This window comes from Littorina saxatilis, linkage group LG6, assembly GCF_037325665.1.
Source record: "Littorina saxatilis isolate snail1 linkage group LG6, US_GU_Lsax_2.0, whole genome shotgun sequence".
Classification (NCBI taxonomy): Eukaryota; Metazoa; Mollusca; class Gastropoda; order Littorinimorpha; family Littorinidae; genus Littorina; species Littorina saxatilis.
The window spans coordinates 40737024-40757195 of record NC_090250.1 but is presented as its reverse complement, the minus strand read 5'-3'; the positions used below and the strand labels follow the sequence as shown (position 1 = coordinate 40757195).

General features: G+C 43.5%; 1 protein-coding gene across 1 annotated transcript in view; it reads right to left on the bottom strand.

The window, feature by feature from the left end:
• LOC138969208 (uncharacterized) overlaps positions 1-20172 on the bottom strand; it is a 61948-nt gene that overhangs the window by 8565 nt on the left and 33211 nt on the right. Inside the window, exons 4-6 of the mRNA XM_070341950.1 lie at positions 11599-11715; positions 1552-1940; positions 467-714 (exon numbers count right to left, since the gene is read on the bottom strand). Of these exons, the coding sequence (XP_070198051.1) occupies positions 467-714; positions 1552-1940; positions 11599-11715 (754 nt within the window). The remainder of the gene's footprint in view (positions 1-466; positions 715-1551; positions 1941-11598; positions 11716-20172) is intronic.

Genomic DNA, 20172 nt, shown 5'->3' with positions numbered 1-20172 from the left:
ACAAGTAGCTACATGCATATAACGGACATACAGAGAGACATAAATGTTCTACTGCTGATCAGTGATAAATTAGACAGACTGACGTTTATTACTCGTGATTAGTACCATCTGCAGAAAGCCACCGGACATCCACCCAGTCGAAATGACACGATTTGGGTTTTTTTTATGGGGAAGGGGGGTTGTGTAAGAGTCTGCTGGGCAATACTGGGTGCAAGAGGCGTAGAAGAGCTTCATCACACCCCCTTCTGAAGCTAGTGAACTATTGTCATGTGCCTGTGACCCAGGCAACCAAGCAAACAAATACGCAACTATCTGCGGTGGTATGATAGCTCAACTAAAATTTAACTAATAACTTAAAACGGTCATAAAAATGAAGAATAAAAATGAAACAAGCCCCCCACCCCGCGTCCAGCCAATGCGACAGGAAGCAAAACAAAACACGTATAAAAACAAAATCTTGACCAACCCTCGTCAATTTCTCCAGGCATCAGAAGATGGGTGCCGTTTTCGGAACTGAGTGCGAGGTAGGCCATGCCGGTTGTGACCGCCATTACGTTGGGGATGGAGAACCAGATAAAACCGGCCAGCAGAAACCCCCACACCCCCTGCACCGGTTTGGCAGCGATGCGTGACTGCCACGACGCCTGGTCGCAATACGTCACTGCTGACGACACGAAGATCTCGATGATCCCGTACAGGAAGGCGCCCCATGACCTGTACAACATCCAAACCATTTGATTTGGCGATTAGATTGCAACAGCTATGACAATAGTCATTAAAGCACAACTTTCAATTTACATTAACATGTCTACGTTGAAATAGAAAATTGTCTTTCGTGCATATTCGCTAAAGAGGGTGATGTAGCTACAGTTAGGACTATCGTGGAGCCCCTCATGCAGATGACAGAGCATAGGTCTCATACGAAGGGGGCAGTTTCTTTGGCGACAAACTCACTCTTGTGACAGACCCATGAACGGCCAGCCTGAAGGTAATGTAACTGTTATTGAGGTTGTTCTGAGTTCCATCAATGCAGGAGATAGAGCTCTGGAACAACTAACTCCCTCTGGTGACCGACTCATGAACAACCACCACCCTGAAGGTGATGTAGCTGTTGAGTTTGTCCTGAGTTCCTCCAATGAAGATGTTGGACACACAACCACAAGCACATAAGAAAACCTTGCTAAACTCCCTACAAACCTGAAGGTGATGTATGTGGTGTAGATGTTGTCATGATGCCCTGTATGAAGGTGACAGACTGAGAGAGAGAAAAACGACTAAAGGCGACGTAGCCCTTCATGGAGGTAGTGGACTCATTAACAAGAAAACGGGCTCTGACGACAGACTTATGACTAACCAACCTAAAGGAGCTATGGCTGTCATTGGGGTTGCCCTAAGGTTTCGCGTGAAGATGACAGATAGCGCAGTCTGGTGACAGACTGATAACCAAACCAAGCTGAAGTGATGTAGCTGTCATCGAGGTTGTGCTAAGGTTTCTCGTGAAGCTGACAGACAACTCACTCTGGTGACAGCTAGACTGATAAGCAAACCGACCTGAAGGTGATGTAGCTGTTGTCGAGGTTGTCCTTCGGTCCCTCAATGCAGGAGATGGCCTCGTACATCCTGCTGGTGTCGCCGATGTTCTTCCACTGGTCGTCCGTGTTGTGCAGGATCTTCACCACGAAGACGATGAGCAGGATGAAGACCAGGCAGGCGTTGAAGTAGGACACGTAGAAGGTGGTGCCCAGGCCGCCAATCAGCGAGTACGACCCGAACAGCGTGGCCATGATGAGCACGGCGTACTCGTCCGACGCGTTCTTCGTCAGCGACTGGATGGTGGCCTTACCCGCCAGGAGCACGCCGATGGTGATGACCAGGTTGGTCAGGATGGCAAAGAAGCAGAACACCATGTGCGCCCGCCTGCCGAACCGCGCGTGAATGATCTGAGGACATAGCGAATTCAAGGGGGAAGCTTAAAGTCGGTCCTTAATTGAGCCAGAAGTCGATTTCGCGAAGACTTCGGGAAGACTTTTTACAGAAAACTTTGTGCTAAAGCTTCGTGCGGCCAGCTTCGCGAAGTGTACTTCGCGTAGTCGACTTCGCCCTGTTAAGGACAGGCTTTATGCATTGTGCATAGCTTGTTGTGCTCCTTTGGTATGATTATATGTATGCGGCATGTCTTTGCAAACTATTCCAATAAATAGTTCGGAAGCAATAAGGTTTGATCTCCTGCCAACGTAAACGATCATCGGCAATCAAAAATATGGTACAATCCCTAAGCAACCGATAAGTCATGAAGGATCTCTCTCTCAGTCTGTCTGTCTGTCTGTCTGTCTCTCTCTCTCTGTCTCTCTCTCTCTCTCTCTTTCTCTGTCTCTGTCTCTGTCTCTCTCTCTCTCTCTCTCTCTCTCTCTCTCTCTCTCTCTCTCTCTCTCTCTCTCTCTCTCTCTGGCCCCTTCATGATGTAAATAGGACAACAAGGAGATCAGCACTGGAGTATTTCGATACATGAATCTCATGACATTTTACACACGATTTCTGTTTGGTCATCATGTATCGAAGACTGCGGAACACAAGACGGGATAGATTGCATTTAAGTCGAACAGATGACAGGCCCTGTCGCTTTGCAAGCTACCAACGAGACTTCTAGACAGAGAACCCGACAATCGTATTATTGATCATATTATTCTATCCCCACTTTTTTTGTCGTGGAGTTTCTCCTCTGTTTCTTCTATTCTTGGTTTTGCAGTTTAACATGAAAGTCACGTCTGTTTTCGGAGTAAAACAGTTCTGCCAAAACCCCTTCTGCCAATAAAACGGCAAATTCGACAATTGAGTGCATGGTAGAATTTTTCAAAAAGCCGTTTCTGATATCCATAGAAACTTAGCGATTCAAACCTATCGAATTAGATTGAAGAGGGGGAGGGGGGATGGAGGAGGGTGTGAAGACGTGGGAGGAGTGCTATAGGACTAAGTGTTCTCCTACTGTGTAACGTAAAAACACACACATACAGTACAGACACACACGCACACACACACACCCACACACACATACACACACACACATAGATTTAATGAACGCGTTGCTCGTGTTGGAAGACGTCTGGCAAGCATTATGACCAGCTTCAACTTCAAATTCAGTTTATATGTCCTGAACTTATTACAAAGCCAAAAAAAAGTGCAAAGACAAAAGTGGAGGTGATCACTGATTTGCCCCGACACGCGTGAAGATCGATGTGGCAGGGAAATGAAGCCATGATCACCGCGCGTTCTCATCGTCTGCTGGTGCTGTACCGGGGTTACTTCCCTTGGCCCCTCAGCTCTCGAAGTCGTGCATCAATTTCAGAAATCGCGCCTTCCTAGGACTTCAGATTTGTTCCACAATCTTCAATTTGTCGTCTACCCTCAGAAATAATATTGTCCGGATTTTCTGATCGAACATCATGGGCTTAGTTAGGATTAGGACGAGTTCAAAAGATTAGGTGACTGCGAAGAACATATTGGGTGTAAAATACGTTGTTGGCTCTTTCGTGCAGGTCGTTGGAAGGGTGACTGGGGTGACTCTTTTTTGGCGATAAAGGTTGATTTTTGCAGTGCGCCAAACGAGATTCATAGTTTCTTTTAGCACCTAAAAAATTGTGTACATATTTCTGAATCAACGGTGACAGTAAGCTACACAACATTTTCCTTCCGATGGCTGCACTTTTTACATTGAGTCAATTTTTTTACGAATTGTATTCAGAAAACTCGGATGTGATGGTGTGCGTGTGGAGCAATTTACCAGACATACGTTTGTGAAACTCAACATGTAAAATCTTCTAGATCACATATCCCCAAACTTTTTAACAAATTATTTAAATGTCTTTAATGACGTCATATCCGGCTTTTAAAAAAAGAGGTCGCCACAGATATTGAATCAAATTTGTTGAAATATTAGCCAAATAGCCTTTGATCCGATCCTGACTATTGGATTGCAATTTCGCTTGGGAGCTTTACTGCCGTGTGCTGACAAAACCGAGTAAGTCCACTGAAGCTAGTTCTGAGATAAACGACTTTTTCTGTTTTATTACATTTCTCAAAAGTGACGATTATCTTGATCAACCTACAGAGATAATAAGATAAATAGCATTATTGTACGTTTACAACCCGAGTTTGATAATGATCTGATGGATGGTTTTTGTTGTGTTGGGCATTTTGTGGACTTACTTGGTTTTGTCACTTTTTTCCATTATATCAGATCTAAAAAATTTGACAGATCTAAGCAAGTGGACTTACTTGGTTTTGTCAAAACATTTGGAAGAAAAAGTAGTGCTTTTTTTGAGGATGAAAGTCGCTTGTTCATTTCAATGCGTTATTCTCTCAGGTGCCAGGAGAAACGTTCCGTATAACTCTCGCTTACTCTATTACACATGTCGTGTGCACATTAGAGCGCTTACTTCCCTTTGCTTATTTGATCTCTAAACAACGCTCTGGCTCATTTCGGTACGATTCTCACAGATACTTTCGAAGCGAACCTGTAACAATGTGTGCGTTTGTGTGTTTGTTCTGATTAAAACCAGTCTTGATCTAAGGACTATGTCCAGTCAAGAATAAAAGCTGGTTCTTGTGTATGACTGTGTACGTGAGTGTTAGTTTGAGTGCCTTGGAGAATGATGAGCATATCAGATTGCGGTGATTTGCTAAAATACATATTATTCACGTACAATTTTTTAAGCTACACAGCATGTTTTTTTGTTCCGGTAATGTTTTGTTGTTGTAAGTTTGGGTGGTACGGTTACTACTATAGTTACAGCCTTAAATCACATTATTTGAAATTCAAATCAAACATATTTACCCGGGTTTGATGTCTTAAAAATCGTTTCTTGAAATTGTTATTACGAAATATTTCTGGACATTAAAATGCTAGCACAGGCACGAAAGTGATTTTATTGCAGGTGTCAATGTTTCCTGAATCTATTTATAGATGTGTTACGTTTGAATTGATATTAAGCAATTCAGGTGCTGTGTGGACATGGTACGGAAACATTCACTGTCCCGATTGACGGGTTTTAACAGCGAGGGCGCAATTTTTGTGAAGGCGTTTTAGTTCTGCTTCTTCTTCTTCTTTTGCGTTCGTGGGCTGAAACTCCCACGTACACCTGTGCTTTTGCACGAGTGGATTTGTACGTGGATGACCGTTTTTACAAAACCATTTAGGCAGCCATACGCCGTTTTCGGTGAAAGCATGCTGGGTATTTTCGTGTTTCTATAACCCACCGAACTCTGCTTTGGACTGCACGATCTTTTCCGTGCGCACTTGGTCTTGTGCTTGCGTGTACACACGAAGGGTGATAAGGCACCAGCAGGCCTGCACGTAAGTTGACCTGGGATATCGGTAAAATCTTCACCTTAATTACCCGTCAGGTGCGGCCGGGATTCGAACCCACGACCTTCCGCTTTGGTAAGTCTTTTTTTTTCAAAATGATATTTTTTGTCCATCAAAAAGAAAAAATCAATGCGCATCTTGTGTGCTAATTTCTACTTTTTAGAGTGCTTAGATAAGCAGATATGAACAAGTAAGTCCACAACCAAAAACAACTTTTTAAGTGTGCATGAATGTTTTGACAAAACCAAGTAAGTCCAAGGGGTTCCCAATTTTCCTATAATGATAGTTTTAAAATTCTTGTCAGACGACCCATACAGAAAATACGTCATTTTAAGTTTAGAACTCACAAATGACGTCATTTAAAGTTTAGAACACACAAATGACCTCTTTCGATAAGGCGAGACATAATGACGTCACCTTATGACGTTTTATTTTAAAATTTTTCTTCTCTATCTATGATATAATTCTCCTGACGATCCTTGAGGGCCCCAAAGGGGGGGTATCATCACGATCACGGGAAGGGAAATTTTAGCTTTCACGATCACAGTTACCTTGATTTTTGTTTTCACGATCACGAACACCAGTGGCAAATCACGGTCACGGTAAAAGTTGCAGGTACAGAAAGCACGTGTCAAAGTAAACACAACCACACAGTAATTCGCTCCTCTGGATCTATTGTTTATTCAACACAAAGTAACAACTGTTGCACTTTTTTATTATTTTTTTTAATTCTGTTTCATTCACACATAAAAATACATATCATGATTTGTAATCAGTAACAATTACAAGAATGTTGTTTTCATTGTTTTTTCTCTCGCTCTCTCTCTCTCATACAGACACTCACAGGAATATACACTCCAGGGGCGGAGCAGTTAAGCCAGAGAGGAGGGGGAGGGGGGGTGGGTTACAACCTGGGGTCCAGGGGTAGACCTTGTGGGGTACATGGGCAAGGCCCCGTTGGGGGGTCTGGGGGGCTTAGCCCCCCAGAAGCTGAAGAGTTTTAGCTATTTTATGAACAATTTATGGCTTATCCCTGATTTTAAACATGATCAACTGGTGTCAGCGGCCACTCGTTATTTCTTTTAAAGTTAGTATTAATTTTTTTTTTTACAGCCGGGGGGGGGGGTTCCGGAACCCCTGTAACCCCCCCCCCCCTAATCCGCCCCTGCACTCATACACATTCAACTCCCACACCCTCACTCACACACATGAATATATATACTTGCACAATTTCACATTTCCAGAGCTAAATCTTTTAAACCCATTTTCTCAAAAACTATTGGGTGGATTGAAATTAAAGTACATGTATGTGTGATGGTAGAGTCTATAATCCTGACTAACGGTCAGTCTAGGGATCATGAAGGTGGGTGAAGGAATATACACTCATACACATTCAACTCCCACACCCTCACTCACACACATGAATATATACTTGCACAATTTCACATCTCCAGAGCTAAATCTTTTAAACCCATTTTCTCAAAAAGTATTGGGTGGATTGAAATTAAAGTACATGTATGTGTGATGGTAGAGTCTATGATAACAAAATCCCCAACGAACATGACTTTGATCGACTTTGACATGAGGATCAAGTGACCCAAACTGGCACGTCTCCCCGCCATAGTTCCTGAATTTAACCCATTGTTGATAAGTTTACAGCCGCTAAAATAAATCCAAGCTTAATGCAAAGAAGCGACAATTAGAATCTATGCCAAGCGTGTCCACGTTGCTGCATCTGGATCATCATGAAATCCGAGGAGAAATCGCACCTCTCACCCCCTTTCGAAAGACATTTTTCTTCAACGATTTTTGTGATGAAAAGTATGAGTCCTTACAATCTCAATTCTTCTTCATTGCCTATACAGCTTGCTGTCGAATTTACCTTTTGCAACCCGCACCAAGGGGGCTTCGCCCCCTGGACCCCCACCAAGGGGCTTTGCCCCATGGACCCCCATCTGTAACTCCCCCCCCCCTAGTACTTACCTAGTCCGGCCCTGAATAGATCAACATACCTTGACATTTCGTCTTCGGAAAGACGGAATCGTAGCCGGACCTTTCCATCAAGGAAGGCATTCTCGCCGCATGCTTTGGTCTGGCTTGAATCCATAAAATATAACAGAAGTTTGATGACAGTACCGCTGCACACCATTTTTGATCTTCGAATTCGAATTTGACTGAATGCGCTCAAAACTTTAGCACGAAGCCCTTCCATTGGATGAAGTTTGGCAGACTTTTGCAATTCGCCTTCTGATTGGATCTCTTTTTTTGTGTGATTGGTTCTCTTAAAGGGAAGCAATCGCTGTCAAAATCATATTTCTGAATGTGTTGTTGCTTCCCTTCAATCGGGATTGGCTCCTTGACGAATAGAGGATCATAGAGTGATACAGCTGTGAAAAATGTACGTTGAAAATAAAATGTTTTGCAATAATGCCCATCACGATCACGAAAACAAATGACGATCACGATCACGAGACTTGATTTTTTTGTCATCACGGATCACGAGCAAAGTCCCATCACGATCACAGAAATGGAAATTTCGGCAATCACGGTCACAGAAAGGTCAAAAAACGCCAATCACGATCACGATTTTAAACCCTTTGGGGCCCTCATCCTTGTCTCTCTCTCTCTCTCCCTCCCTCTATCCCTCCCTATCTCTCTCTTTTCCTCCCTCCATCTCTCTTTCTATCCCTCCCAACCTCTCTCGCTATCTCTCTCCCTCTTACTCTCTTCCTCCTTCCCTAATTCCTCTTTCCCTTTATTTCTCTCTCTCTCTCTCCATCCCCCCCCCCCCCTCGACCCTGATTTCTTTCCCCTCTCTCACTCTCTCCCTGTTTAGTCTCTCTCTCTCTCTCTCTCTCTCTCTCTCTCTCTCTCTCTCTCTCTCTCTCTCTCTCTCTCTCTCTCTCTCTCTCTCTCTCTCTCTCTCTCTCCATCTTGTGCAAATTCGTAATGTTAACGTTATTTTCACTGTTTTGTCATTTATCTTGACAACACTACTTCTTTAGCAGCCATGCTTGCACCAAAACTAGCACCCCTACTAACAAGTAAAATGCCGCAAGAATATTCGGATTGACTTTGACGTCATACTGCCAAAAACATTGCATTCTGATTGGTTATAGCGTCATAAAGGTTCTTGTGATTGGTGGATGGACTTACTTGGTTTTACCAGCAAATTGACATGTAATTTTTTTGGAGAAATGTTTGAAGTTGTGGACTTACTTTTCTATATCTCCTTATCTATTTATTTTACAAAGTCAAAATTTACACACAGGCTGCTTCTTGATTTCTTAGTTTTGATGAACAAAAAGATATCATTTTTGGGAAAAAATGGACTTACTCGGTTTTGTCAGCACATGGCAGATGTACTTTAAACAGTTTTTAAGGTGTGGACTTACTTTTTTATATCTCCTTATCTATTTATTTCACAAAGTCACAATTTACACATAAGGTGCACCTTAATTTCTAAGCTTTGATGAACAAAAAATATCATTTTTGAAAAAAATGGACTTACTCGGTTTTGTCAGCACACGGCAGTTTATAACACATGTATATCTAATAAATTGGTTTATTAAATTTCTGAAAATTCTAATTAAAATTGAAAGTTTAATAAGATTCAAAATTATGGCACTGCATTCTTTACCATTTTCAAAATCCCCCCCCCCCCCCCCCCCCCCCCAATAAAGAAAAAAAAAGAAAGAAGTAAAAACAACTATACATATGTCATGTTTACTCTGGAAATGTGCTCAAACTTAACGAAAATCGATACTATGTTCGCATTTTTCATGGAGACCAGCGCGACCCGTCTAGGTCTTCGGGCTTTGGCTAGCCAAGCATCACTAGTCTCGGTGATTGACTGTCTAAACCCAGGTTTTCAGGGTTGATATTTTAAATTCAGACCGAAAGATTGACTCCAGTGCTTTGATATCGCTTCAAGCGACTTATATTAATGTCCTGCATTGGGCGACACACTACAAGGAGCTCTCATAAATGTGAAAGTAATTATGCTTTGTACGGGGACCGAAGAACACTCACTGAACTGGCAGGTCATGTCATGGGGACTAATGAAAGTTTATCAAAGCTAAAATATGCACTGGTTATTAGCTACTGTCGTGCACTTTGATGGGCTTCGTGCATTGTGATGACATTTTCGAGTGGCAGCAGCAGCTTGTTTTGAGAGATGACGCATCAGAGATCTTTCAGGACATCAGAGAGAGAGAGAGAAGGGAAGAAGGGAGAGAAAGAGAGAGAGGGAGGGAAAAGACGCACAACATGAGTCAATAAGTCCTGCTATATATTGCCGCTTCTAAAATGTCATCGAACGATCGGTGTGGAAAATATTGCATTAAAACGCTCGTTATGACTATTTTAGTGCATCATGTGATTAATCTGACCAACCAGGGCTGATTTTAGGTGACCTGCTGAATGCCTCGGACACCAATGGCTGTATTGATAGGTGTAAAATGTCTTATGTTGGATTAAAAACAATTTTACAAATAACGTATACTATTTTCAGCGATTGAAACAATGTGTTGACACTTTTCACGTCAGAATTTAAGAGTTACATAACTAGAGTAATAATTAATTCAGAAACTATCAAATCTGTCCAGTTCTACTTTGCACACTTTGTAGCATTACAGTTTTGTTTTACAAGCCTTGTATGGATGAAGGACTGTAAAGCCGGCTGACGCGACATTCGTCCATTGCGCTTTCCGTCAATAAAGGGACGCAACTTACGTCGACCCCTCCCGTAATAATAATCCTTTGTCGGTGGCGTCATATTGGGGGGCTTCAAAGGAATCTGGTTTCGATTTCTGTCGTCTTTCCTCCCGCCTTGGCAAGCCGCTTCCTCGACAGTGATTGCATTATGTCACAACTGTCACCTCGCGATTCACAGAGAGAGAGAGAGAGAGAGAGAGAGAGGGGAAGGAGAACACAAAAACATCTGAAAAAAGCGAACAAAAAAAGAGAGACTCTTGGAAGATGGGGAGAGAGGTAGAGAGAAAGAACACAGAACGCATGACTTCGTTTTAAAAGGAAAAAGGTTTCAGGCTTAGCCTAATCTTCCAACCTCTCCTTTGAACATGTACAGAGTACACACACACACACACACACACACACACACACACACACACACACACACACACATGCATACACGCGTGCACGTACATTCTCACACACATGCGTACGCTACTATATAGTTCACGTAAGTAAACAATATTTAATTATACAATTTTTATTTTTTAGACTTTTGAGAGAGAGAGAGAGAGAGAGAGAGAGAGTAAACTTACACCTATAGTACATATCTCAATCTGAAAAATTAATTCGGCAAAATATTCTCACTTCACAGAAAGCAACCGGGCTATTCATTTTTGGGCAATAATTGTTGGAGATAGTGTTCGACGTAATTGCATGCAAGCAACTGGACAGATGCTGGTGGTCCACATGATCGTTTTACGTAAATGAGGCTATCTAATCTTCAAAAGGTCGCATTTAGCAGTGGTTGCAATGGTCAATGACTTAAGGCCCTGTCACACTTGACCGGATAGAGCCTCCGAACGTGTAACGGATGACATATTTGTTTATCCGGTGATGTTCGTTTTATGTTCGTTTTATGTCCGTTTTATGTTCGGAACATTCGTTTCATGTCAGGTGATGTGCGGTGTGTCCGCCTGCATCCGTTAGAAAGTTTTGTGCATGCACAAAACTTGAAACGGACAGTGACGAACAAGAATATTCGTTGGCTGTCCTGTGCATGTCCGTTCTGTCCTGTATATCTCCTGTCAGTGTTCGTAATTCCTTCGTTTATATGCTGTAGGTGTACGGGGGGGGATATACGTTATCCAGTCCGTAGATGGAACTTGAACGCATACGCCACGCATTAACCGGACCTTAAACGAACACCTAACGGACAAACACGTTGTTGTTTCCTGCACGCGCCCGTTGATGTCCGTTATGTGTTCGGTTTATCCGGAATGAATCCTGTGCGCGTTCTGATTGGCCGGTTCATGTTCATGTTCATGTTGTTCGTCAATCATTCGGAGACACTTGGCTGGTTGAACTGTAGCCGTGCGTTACATGTTCGTTACCGGTACGTTTCAACCGTTCCATGTTCGGTGCAAATACGGCCGTGGTTTGGATTTTTCTACCGGACTGACCACTTTGCCAACGGCTAAACAAATATGCCATCCGTTTCACGTTCGGAGGCTCTATCCAGTCAAGTGTGACAGGGGCATTACCTGGAGATATGTCTTCGCACCAGGCGCCTTGGTCTTGAATTGCACGGAGAATATGGGAAAGATGAAGATGTTGGCAATGATTCCCACGGCGTACCAGAAAGGTCCAGCGATGCCATTCTGAAACAGTCAGAAATCAAACGTTATTCACCCAGGAAGCATCGTGAATCCTCGATAGCTCAAGGGGTGAGAAGTCATATTTTGTGATGACTACTTTTTAGCGATTGAAAAAGTTCCGAACGCTCAAATGTACACAATATAATCTATGATGCGGACAACATACATATAACGCATTTATACTAGTAACAGCGCTACAAGCTTGAACACGTGTAAATCAATATAAAATCCATGAGTTCGGTTATTTTCTGAATCGAAATCTACCTTCTCAAAAGGCGGAAGCATGTCAGATCGAGGCGTATCTCGGCTTACGCCTCGATCTGATATGTTTCCTCCTCTGGACATTGATAAATGTGGATATCACAGCCACATCAGATGTGATAATTTATAATGGAGGACTGCTGTCTTATATTTCATCGTGTACGCGATCAGAAACACCAAAGGTGTCAATATTTGTTTTTAAGTTGACGACAGACCGTGCAGGTAGGTGCTCTCTCTCTCTCTCCCAAGCCCTCGATTTTACAAAACTGCTGAAAATGTTCAGAATCTTGTTCCTGCTCTGGGATGTTTTACATCACTTCACGCACTTGAACCACTCTCTCTCTCTCTCTCTCTCTCTCTCTCTCTCTCTCTCTCTCTCTCTCTCTCTCTCTCTCTCTCTCTCTCTCTCTCTGTAATAAAGTTTTCGAGTTCTCTCTCTCTCTCTCTCTCTCTCTCTCTCTCTCTCTCTCTCTCTCTCTCTCTCTCTCTCTCTCTCTCTCTCTCTCTCTCTCTCTCTGTATGTATGTCTTTGTCTGTGTCTCCCTCTGAGTCTCTCCGCTTCTGTCTTTCTATGTCTGTCTCTGTCTATGTGTGTGTGTGTGTCTCTCGCTCTCTCTCTCTCTCTCATCCGACTCCTGGCACACAGGTCAAAGCAGAGGTTAACTTGAGTGCACGTGTACCTAGCAGGAGGGGGGTGATTCGGGTCAGAAGTGGGGTAAAGCACTTTGGTCTTCAGTCTTTGGGTTATAGCTTTCAGTGGAGAAGATGCCAACATGAAATTGCACTATGCTCTACTATTTATTGTCCTTGTCTATCGGACACAAAGAAGGGAAGCTACAATCGCCCCAGGCCATAATTTATATACTCTTTGTTTCCTGAGCCTGGACCATTGAGACGGTTACCTCATAAATCTGTTTATTCTTCAGTTTGTCGGTGTCAAAAGTTATACATTCCACACAACCGTTCTTTGTCCCGTTCCCGTATCAACCAGGGAATGCTGCCACAACAATGAAACGCTGCGCAAACGGCCGTTTTTTGGCATCTTTCAGCAGCGCCTGACCATAGTGGCAGCCGTCCTTGGTCGGTAAGGGAACGGGACCTAGAACGGATGTGTGGAATGCGGGTATGACAACTCTGTGTGTGAGAGCGCTACCGTTGCGTTACCGTTGTTTTAAGTTCCTTTTAACGATCCAAGCGTAATTCCCGTTACCGATGGGTTGAGGTTCCATTACCGTTCATTGTGATCGGGAGGGGAACGGCTAAAAATGTGAACATGCAGCCCAAACTCAGCCGTCCCTACCGACCCTACCGTTCAAAGCAGTTCCGTTAACGATCAGTTACGTTCATTGCGGTTCTGTCCCGATCCCTCCCGTGCCCGCACCGTTCCTTGGTCGGTACGGGAACGGGACCTAGAACGGTTGTGTGGAAAGGGGGTATAAGACTCGACCACTTGGCTTATGGTGGAGACAGCTGGAAGATCTCTGGATATAATTGAAGAGGAGTAGTTTTAATTCCTTTTAGAAAATGTGTACTCTGCCTTGCAGATTACAAATTTGTGCTGTCGGGGCTGGGTAAAGGGAGTGGAGGGTAAGGGGGTGGGGGTGGGTATGCGAGGGGTAAGAGAGACGAAAGAGAAAACTGGACATGGAAAAGTCACTGCCTGAAGTATTCAATAAAGCCACACACACACAAAAAAAGAAATTACCACATATGCAGGTTTTCAATTCATATTTTTGCAAGGTATCTGCACAAGCATGTGTGCCTCTGTGAGTATGTTCGTGGCTGTTTCATGTATCCTCAGGAATTTGAGGATTTCTTTTATCTCTCTTTTTCTGACACCGTTGATTTAACGTCATTTTTACAGGACAGTTTTTTTTTCCCTTTCAGTTATAAGTTGTAGTAGTTTGACCTTATTGTTTTAGGACAAGTAGAGCTCGTTCACCAGTAGCAAAGACTCACTCAGTCCGTCAGTGTGCCTGAGTGTGTGTGATGGGGAGGGGGGGGGACCTCTCCCGTGACCGGCCACCTGCAATGTACGGACAGGTTTGCACTGGCCCAAGGGTGTCCGTTCATGAGAGAGACTGCTGTAACAGCAAAACTAGTGTGAAACATAAGTAATCAATTTATCCACTTGACTATATTCACAACAGGGACCTATCACTCTTCTTTGCATGTTTTTATGCCTACGGATTTTGAAATACTCTGCAACACATGTAACCCAAATTCAACATGTGCCCGTACAATACCGCTTCTTTTATGAAAACATTGCTTCGGCCATGTTGATTTTAATCAACCAATTTTCTTGTAGGTGATGTAGTACTCTCGCACCCTCTCTCTCTCTCTCCCTCTCCCGTATCGATGTCACGTGTAGGTGACGCAGTACAGCACTAAAGTTGACGACATATCGGAGACCTCCCTCCTCGGGTCTCGGCGGGCCCAGGAAGAAGGAGCGAGAAGGAAACAGTCCCGGCAGGCAGACCCACAGGGGGTAGCAAGTTTCACTCTCTTTGGAACCCACGCCGTGGGCTCTGTGTCCACTTGTAAAGCTTCTATGTACATACGGGTGCTTTTAGGAACTGCTTCGGTTCTGTCGTTTTAGACGCTAGAAAGAATTTGTAGAATCATGGTTGGTTTATGGCACACGTCAGTCGCATATTATGTATACATGAACATTTGAAAGTACCGATTAAATTAAATTTGAAATGTGTGTGATTTAGGCAACAAATGGATAATTGAATAAAAGAATATTTTAACCAAATGGTTGATCGTTTCGGTGGAGAGTAGTTTACAGAAATTCACTGATTTGTGATATGATTTTCGTATGACCCTCTGTTTTTTCTCTCGATCATTTGCTCAATAGATCCGTCTTTGACAAAACATGTTTGATTAACAGTGCAAGCCGGTACACGTGTCATGGCTCACTTGCGCATGCTCCTTCAACACTAAAATTAACATAAAATTAGTGTTTCTGGACCAAACTCTCTAGCGCCTAATATGTTGATTGGTCAGCCTCTTATCCTTTCACTCAACAAAATAATGTCCACTTACCTTTAAAAAAAGTTTTTAAAAATACGAAACATGTACCAAAAGCAAGAGTAACAGAACAAACAAGACAGGTTAGTCATTGGAACGTTCAGTCTTCTTCTTCTGCGTTCGTGGGCTGAAACTCCCCCGTACACTCGTGTTTTTTGCACGAGTGGAATTTTACGTGTATGACCGTTTTTTACCCCGCCATTTAGGCAGCAATACGCCGTTTTCGGAGGAAGCATGCTGGGTATTTTCGTGTTTCTATAACCCACCGAACTCTGACATGGATTACAGGATCTTTTTCGTGCGCACTTGGTCTTGTGCTTGCGTGTACACACGAGGGTGTTCGGACACCGAGGAGAGTCTGCACACAAAGTTGACTCTGAGAAATAAATCTCTCGCCGAACGTGGGGACGAACTCACGCTGACAGCGGCCAACTGGATACAAATCCAGCGCGCTACCGACTGAGGTACATCCCCGCCCGTGGAACGTTCAGTCATAGTGAACGTTTGGCCAAATCACTTACCCTTCTTGTTTTTGGATTCCACATACTATAGTTGAACAATTAAAAAAACAAATTGAAAATCATCCGTAAAAATGAAGTAACACGAGAAATACGCAGGATAACCACCTGAAACAATTTGTTCTGAATACATAATTAATTCGGCTTTCTCCCAGTATTTTGACACCTCTAGCTTGAAACATATTTTTACGGAGGTCAGCTCTCCAGCTCTCTTTGGGTTTTTAAAGGAGTCTGGCCTTTATTTTAAGATTTGAATTTAAAAAATCCTTGACACGTAGGGTTTCGATTTAGCTTTTATGTTCCCTTCGGGTGACGTTCCTAATTTTGTTTATTAAAATTGGTTTAATTTACATATATGTAATGTTAAACTTGTGGGGTCCTGATTTGGCCTATTATGGTCCGCTGGACCCGCAAAGCAAATGAAACGACACGGACACGAACTGTTCTGTTGTGGTACGAAAAGTGTCGCAATCATTTTTTGCAGAGTTTATATAAGTAGCAGAACTACCCCAAAGCAGTCAGTATCGGTACACTAATGGTAGCGGCGTCACATGTTTGCCTTCCACCAGCACGGTTTCCGTAAGTCGTTTTAGCAATGAAACTGGTCTAGTCGGTCGAAATGTACCTAAACATGCAAGCGGGCACGGCTCGTATTAGGCTGAAGCTGTCGAAATCGTAGATTCATCTTTAAATTCTCATTATCAGTCATCAGGCGAAAATAGCACAGGAACATGGGCACTCAGAAAACAAGATAATAATGAGTGAAAATTCTAGTAACCAGTCTCCTGGCACCTTAGACAGCAAAGAATATTTGTTTGTTTTTTGTTCTTTGTTATTTTGTTCGACGGTATTATTAACTGACTGTATTATTATTAAGCAGGTAATACGTCCATTAATGTCAAGAACTGTAATCTGCATGTTATGTTAAGCTCCGGCCTTACTTGTATGCGAACGGTATGTTATATGTCCGTCTGTCTGTTATGTCCTAATGTTGTATACATATATGTCTTTTATACTTGCCATTTACATATTTATTATAAATGTTGATGGATGAATGATGATACATTGTAGACGGATGCATGTTATTGATTAAAAGCCCCACAATGATGTGCTTGGTAAAAAAAGAGAAAAAAAACAAAAGAAGAATATTGAACGAATAAGGGATTTTTATTTCAGTTCTCAGACTCATTGTTTAAAGCAAGACTTCAACGGAGGTGACCGGTCTATCTATCTATCATTTTATATATGTGTGTGTCTGTCTGTGACATACGATTCTATAGCGTGTGGCTGTGAGAACTAACTGCCCATGGCTGTCCATGTCCGAGGTCATGTGCTGCTTGCATAATAATGCCCTTAGTTTGTACGCATACAGGCAAGCGAGGAATGGAAGGACTTAGGGTATTGCCATTCAGGGCAACAGCCTCAGATCTAGACAAAAGGCATTAAAAGCGGCAAGCAAACATTCCTTTTTAACTTCCCCCCATTTTCACTTCCAACGTTTCCCCGAAAGCGAACAGAGACGGTAGTTAAAGCTCCATCAGCGACCAAATCAAGTCTGCTAAACCAATCGCCTTGACGCGCACAAACCGATACAAGTAATCGGGCGGTTCCCTGTTTTATTTGCCCATTTGACGCCCGAGCCATCCCCGTGTTCCAGCCACAGAGCCGGCGGGCATCGGAGACAGTTCTAGCGGTGCATACAAATCGTCTGTAGGGCAGCCATCGACCTTCTGAAGAGTCTGGCGCCGTTCTGCGCTGACGGCCATTCACGGTAATAATCTCACTAAAATCAGGACCTTCTACTGGATTGAAGGTTCGCTTCGGTGACAGGTTCGTACTACTGCTTTGGTGGTGACAGTGCTAGCGAGAATTTACTCTGTGACGATTTGTGCCGGGGTAGGGTGGAGGGGGGGGGGAGTATGAGACAGGTGCGTGATCGTTTCTGACATTGCTTGTGGTCGTGTGTGTCTGCATGTTGGTCAAATTCACACTTGGCAAATACACACAAATTCTCTTTCAGAGCCATCTAATTTATGACTTGCATTTATTCGTTCTTCTACAAGGATTCAGTCTTCTCCCTTTGGTGAAGATACTCCCTTCGTGTAAAAGTACAGTCGGTCTGGTGTGAGCGACACCGGCACAGTTGGCCTAGTGGTAAGGTGTCCGCCCCATGATCGGGAGGTCGTGGGTTCGAACCCCGGCCGGGTCATACCTAAGACTTTAAAATTGGCAATCTTGTGGCTGCTCCGCCTGGCGTCTGGCATTATGGGGTTAGTGCTAGGACGGGTTGGTTCGGTGTCAGAATAATGTGACTCGGTGAGACATGAAGCCTGTGCTGGGACTTCTGTCTTGTGTGTGGCGCACGTTATATGTCAAAGCAGCACCGCCCTGATATGGCCCTTCGTGGTCGGCTGGGCGTTAAGCAAACAAACAAACAAACAAACAAATCGTATAAACCAACTCATGTCCAACATAGGCACTTAGACCTGACGGACAGTAAGCCCCTTAAATTTGACTTTTTTGTGAGCAACTGTATATCCAGCACATTCCGTAGTCGTGTTCTGCATAGCTGCTATAACTCGAGACATTAGCCATTCAGTGTAAGCGACCAATGGCCATGTACGCAACCACAAAACTGTCTAGGCGTTCAAATGGGGGTAACCGCATCCAGTTACTTGGACAAATTACACCAGAAATCTTCTGCGTAGCTGCTCTCTACGCAGAGTGGGAATATTTTGATCAATTAGGCCTGATTATATGAATGACACCCATATCAATTGAAAAATGAAATCGGCAAAATATGCCCACTTTTCACAGGTAGCAGCCAGGCTGTTAAATTACAGTATGTGTGCGACTGAAAAGATGCTCTTATCCCATGTAAAGCCTGGTCAGATCTGTAATGGTGAACATGTTTGGTTGCGCGAGGAGGGGTACCTTTCAAATGAGGTCGGAGTTTTGAGATCTGATTTTCTACTTGAACGTCATTATGTATTTCACCAATTGTGACCCTCCACCACGGAATGAGTCGCATGTCACCTTTGCATGATTTTCATATTGTTACATTTTCCTAAAGAGTTTGTTATGCTCTATCCAGTGGTGAAAACCGTTTTAGAAAAGAGCGAAAACTGTTTGAGTTATACGCCTGTGACTGAGGTGACCCTCACACTGTTACCAAACACTCCCCGGACTTATATTAAGCCTAGCGCAGAACCGCGCGAGGTGACATGCGACTCATTTCGTGGTGGAGGGTCACAATTTCCCTCGGCCCCGATTAGCCAGATAGGTTGAAGGGACATGAAGAACTAACGACCATCCTAACATCTGATGACACTGTCACGGCGACATCAAGCTTCTCCATTAGATCAGGGATGAAGAACGATCATCACACCTCGGAATGCAACAACACCTGCACAAAAAACTGCGAGCCGTGCCCTCCCCCATGTGTCCCTGTGGAGACGCAGAGCAGGATGCAGCCCACATCCTGCAGGACTGCAGAAATCTCCAGCCCCTGAGGAGAGAGATCTGGACCAGGCCGGTGCCCCTTCATGAGAAGCTGCATGGACCTGTGGAGGCTCTTCATAAGACCTCCAGCTTCATTACCAGAGCTGGACTCCAAGTTCATTGGCGAACGACAAGAAGAAGAAGACACCTCGGAAGGAGCAGAACAATTATTATGAGCAAGGGTCAAGCTCTCTCTCCGGATAGCGGTCGGCGTGATGGACGTGGGTCAACAGAGGGATCCTTAAGCTGCTTACCTTCCCTTTCATCCGATGACCATTGCAGTCCTGTATAACACGCTCATTGTGTGAAGGGGTCTTCTGTCTACAGACGGTGGTCAGTCGTCGTCATTATGTTGTCATTACTCACCATGATCTTTGCTTTAAAATGTCGTTTAGCAGAAGTCATTGAACTACTTTCTCCTTGATTGTTAGGTTTGTTTTAAAGCGGCTCGCATCACCGCCCCTTTCACACGATTGAACAAGTGAAACTTCTCTTGACAAACCTCACCTCTCATCTGTGTGTCCCGCAGTGGGGCACTGCGGTTATGAAATTAAAGGCCCCTCCTGTTTTTGGAACCGCAGGAGCTTTCTAGTTTGCTGTTAGGTAGATTTTTGGTTCCTCTTTCCTGTCATGCTCTCTTTTTCTTCATGAATTCTTTTCTTTTTTCTGCCTTCTTGCTCATTCACCTGTATTTTTTCCAAAAATCTCTTCTCTTGCCGCTTGTCTCGCGATTCATGTATAGTTTAATCTGTTAGTGTTCTGATGTAAGTCCAGCAGTAGATAGGTTAAGCCTATTTTAACATACTGGAAACTGGTAATCTTCCAGTAGGTATTAATTTAGTTTTACTAAAGCCTGCTGGGACACAAGTAATGGGTTAGTGCATTTGTAAACAGGAATCGCTTGACAAGTGGCCCCCTTCATCCCCCCCTTCCTCGTCCTGATATGGCTCTGCGTAGTCGGCTGGACGTTAAGCAACAAATAAACAAACAAACAAACAAACTCTCATCTGTGTTGTGCTGAATAAAACATATATTTACATCTATGTTTGGCGAAAATATTGTTTTGTCGGTGTGAAAAGAAACCAAAGTGTGCTTGTCGCTCAGCTGGTACTTGCTTTTAAATAAAACCGTTTAAAAGTCGTTTGTT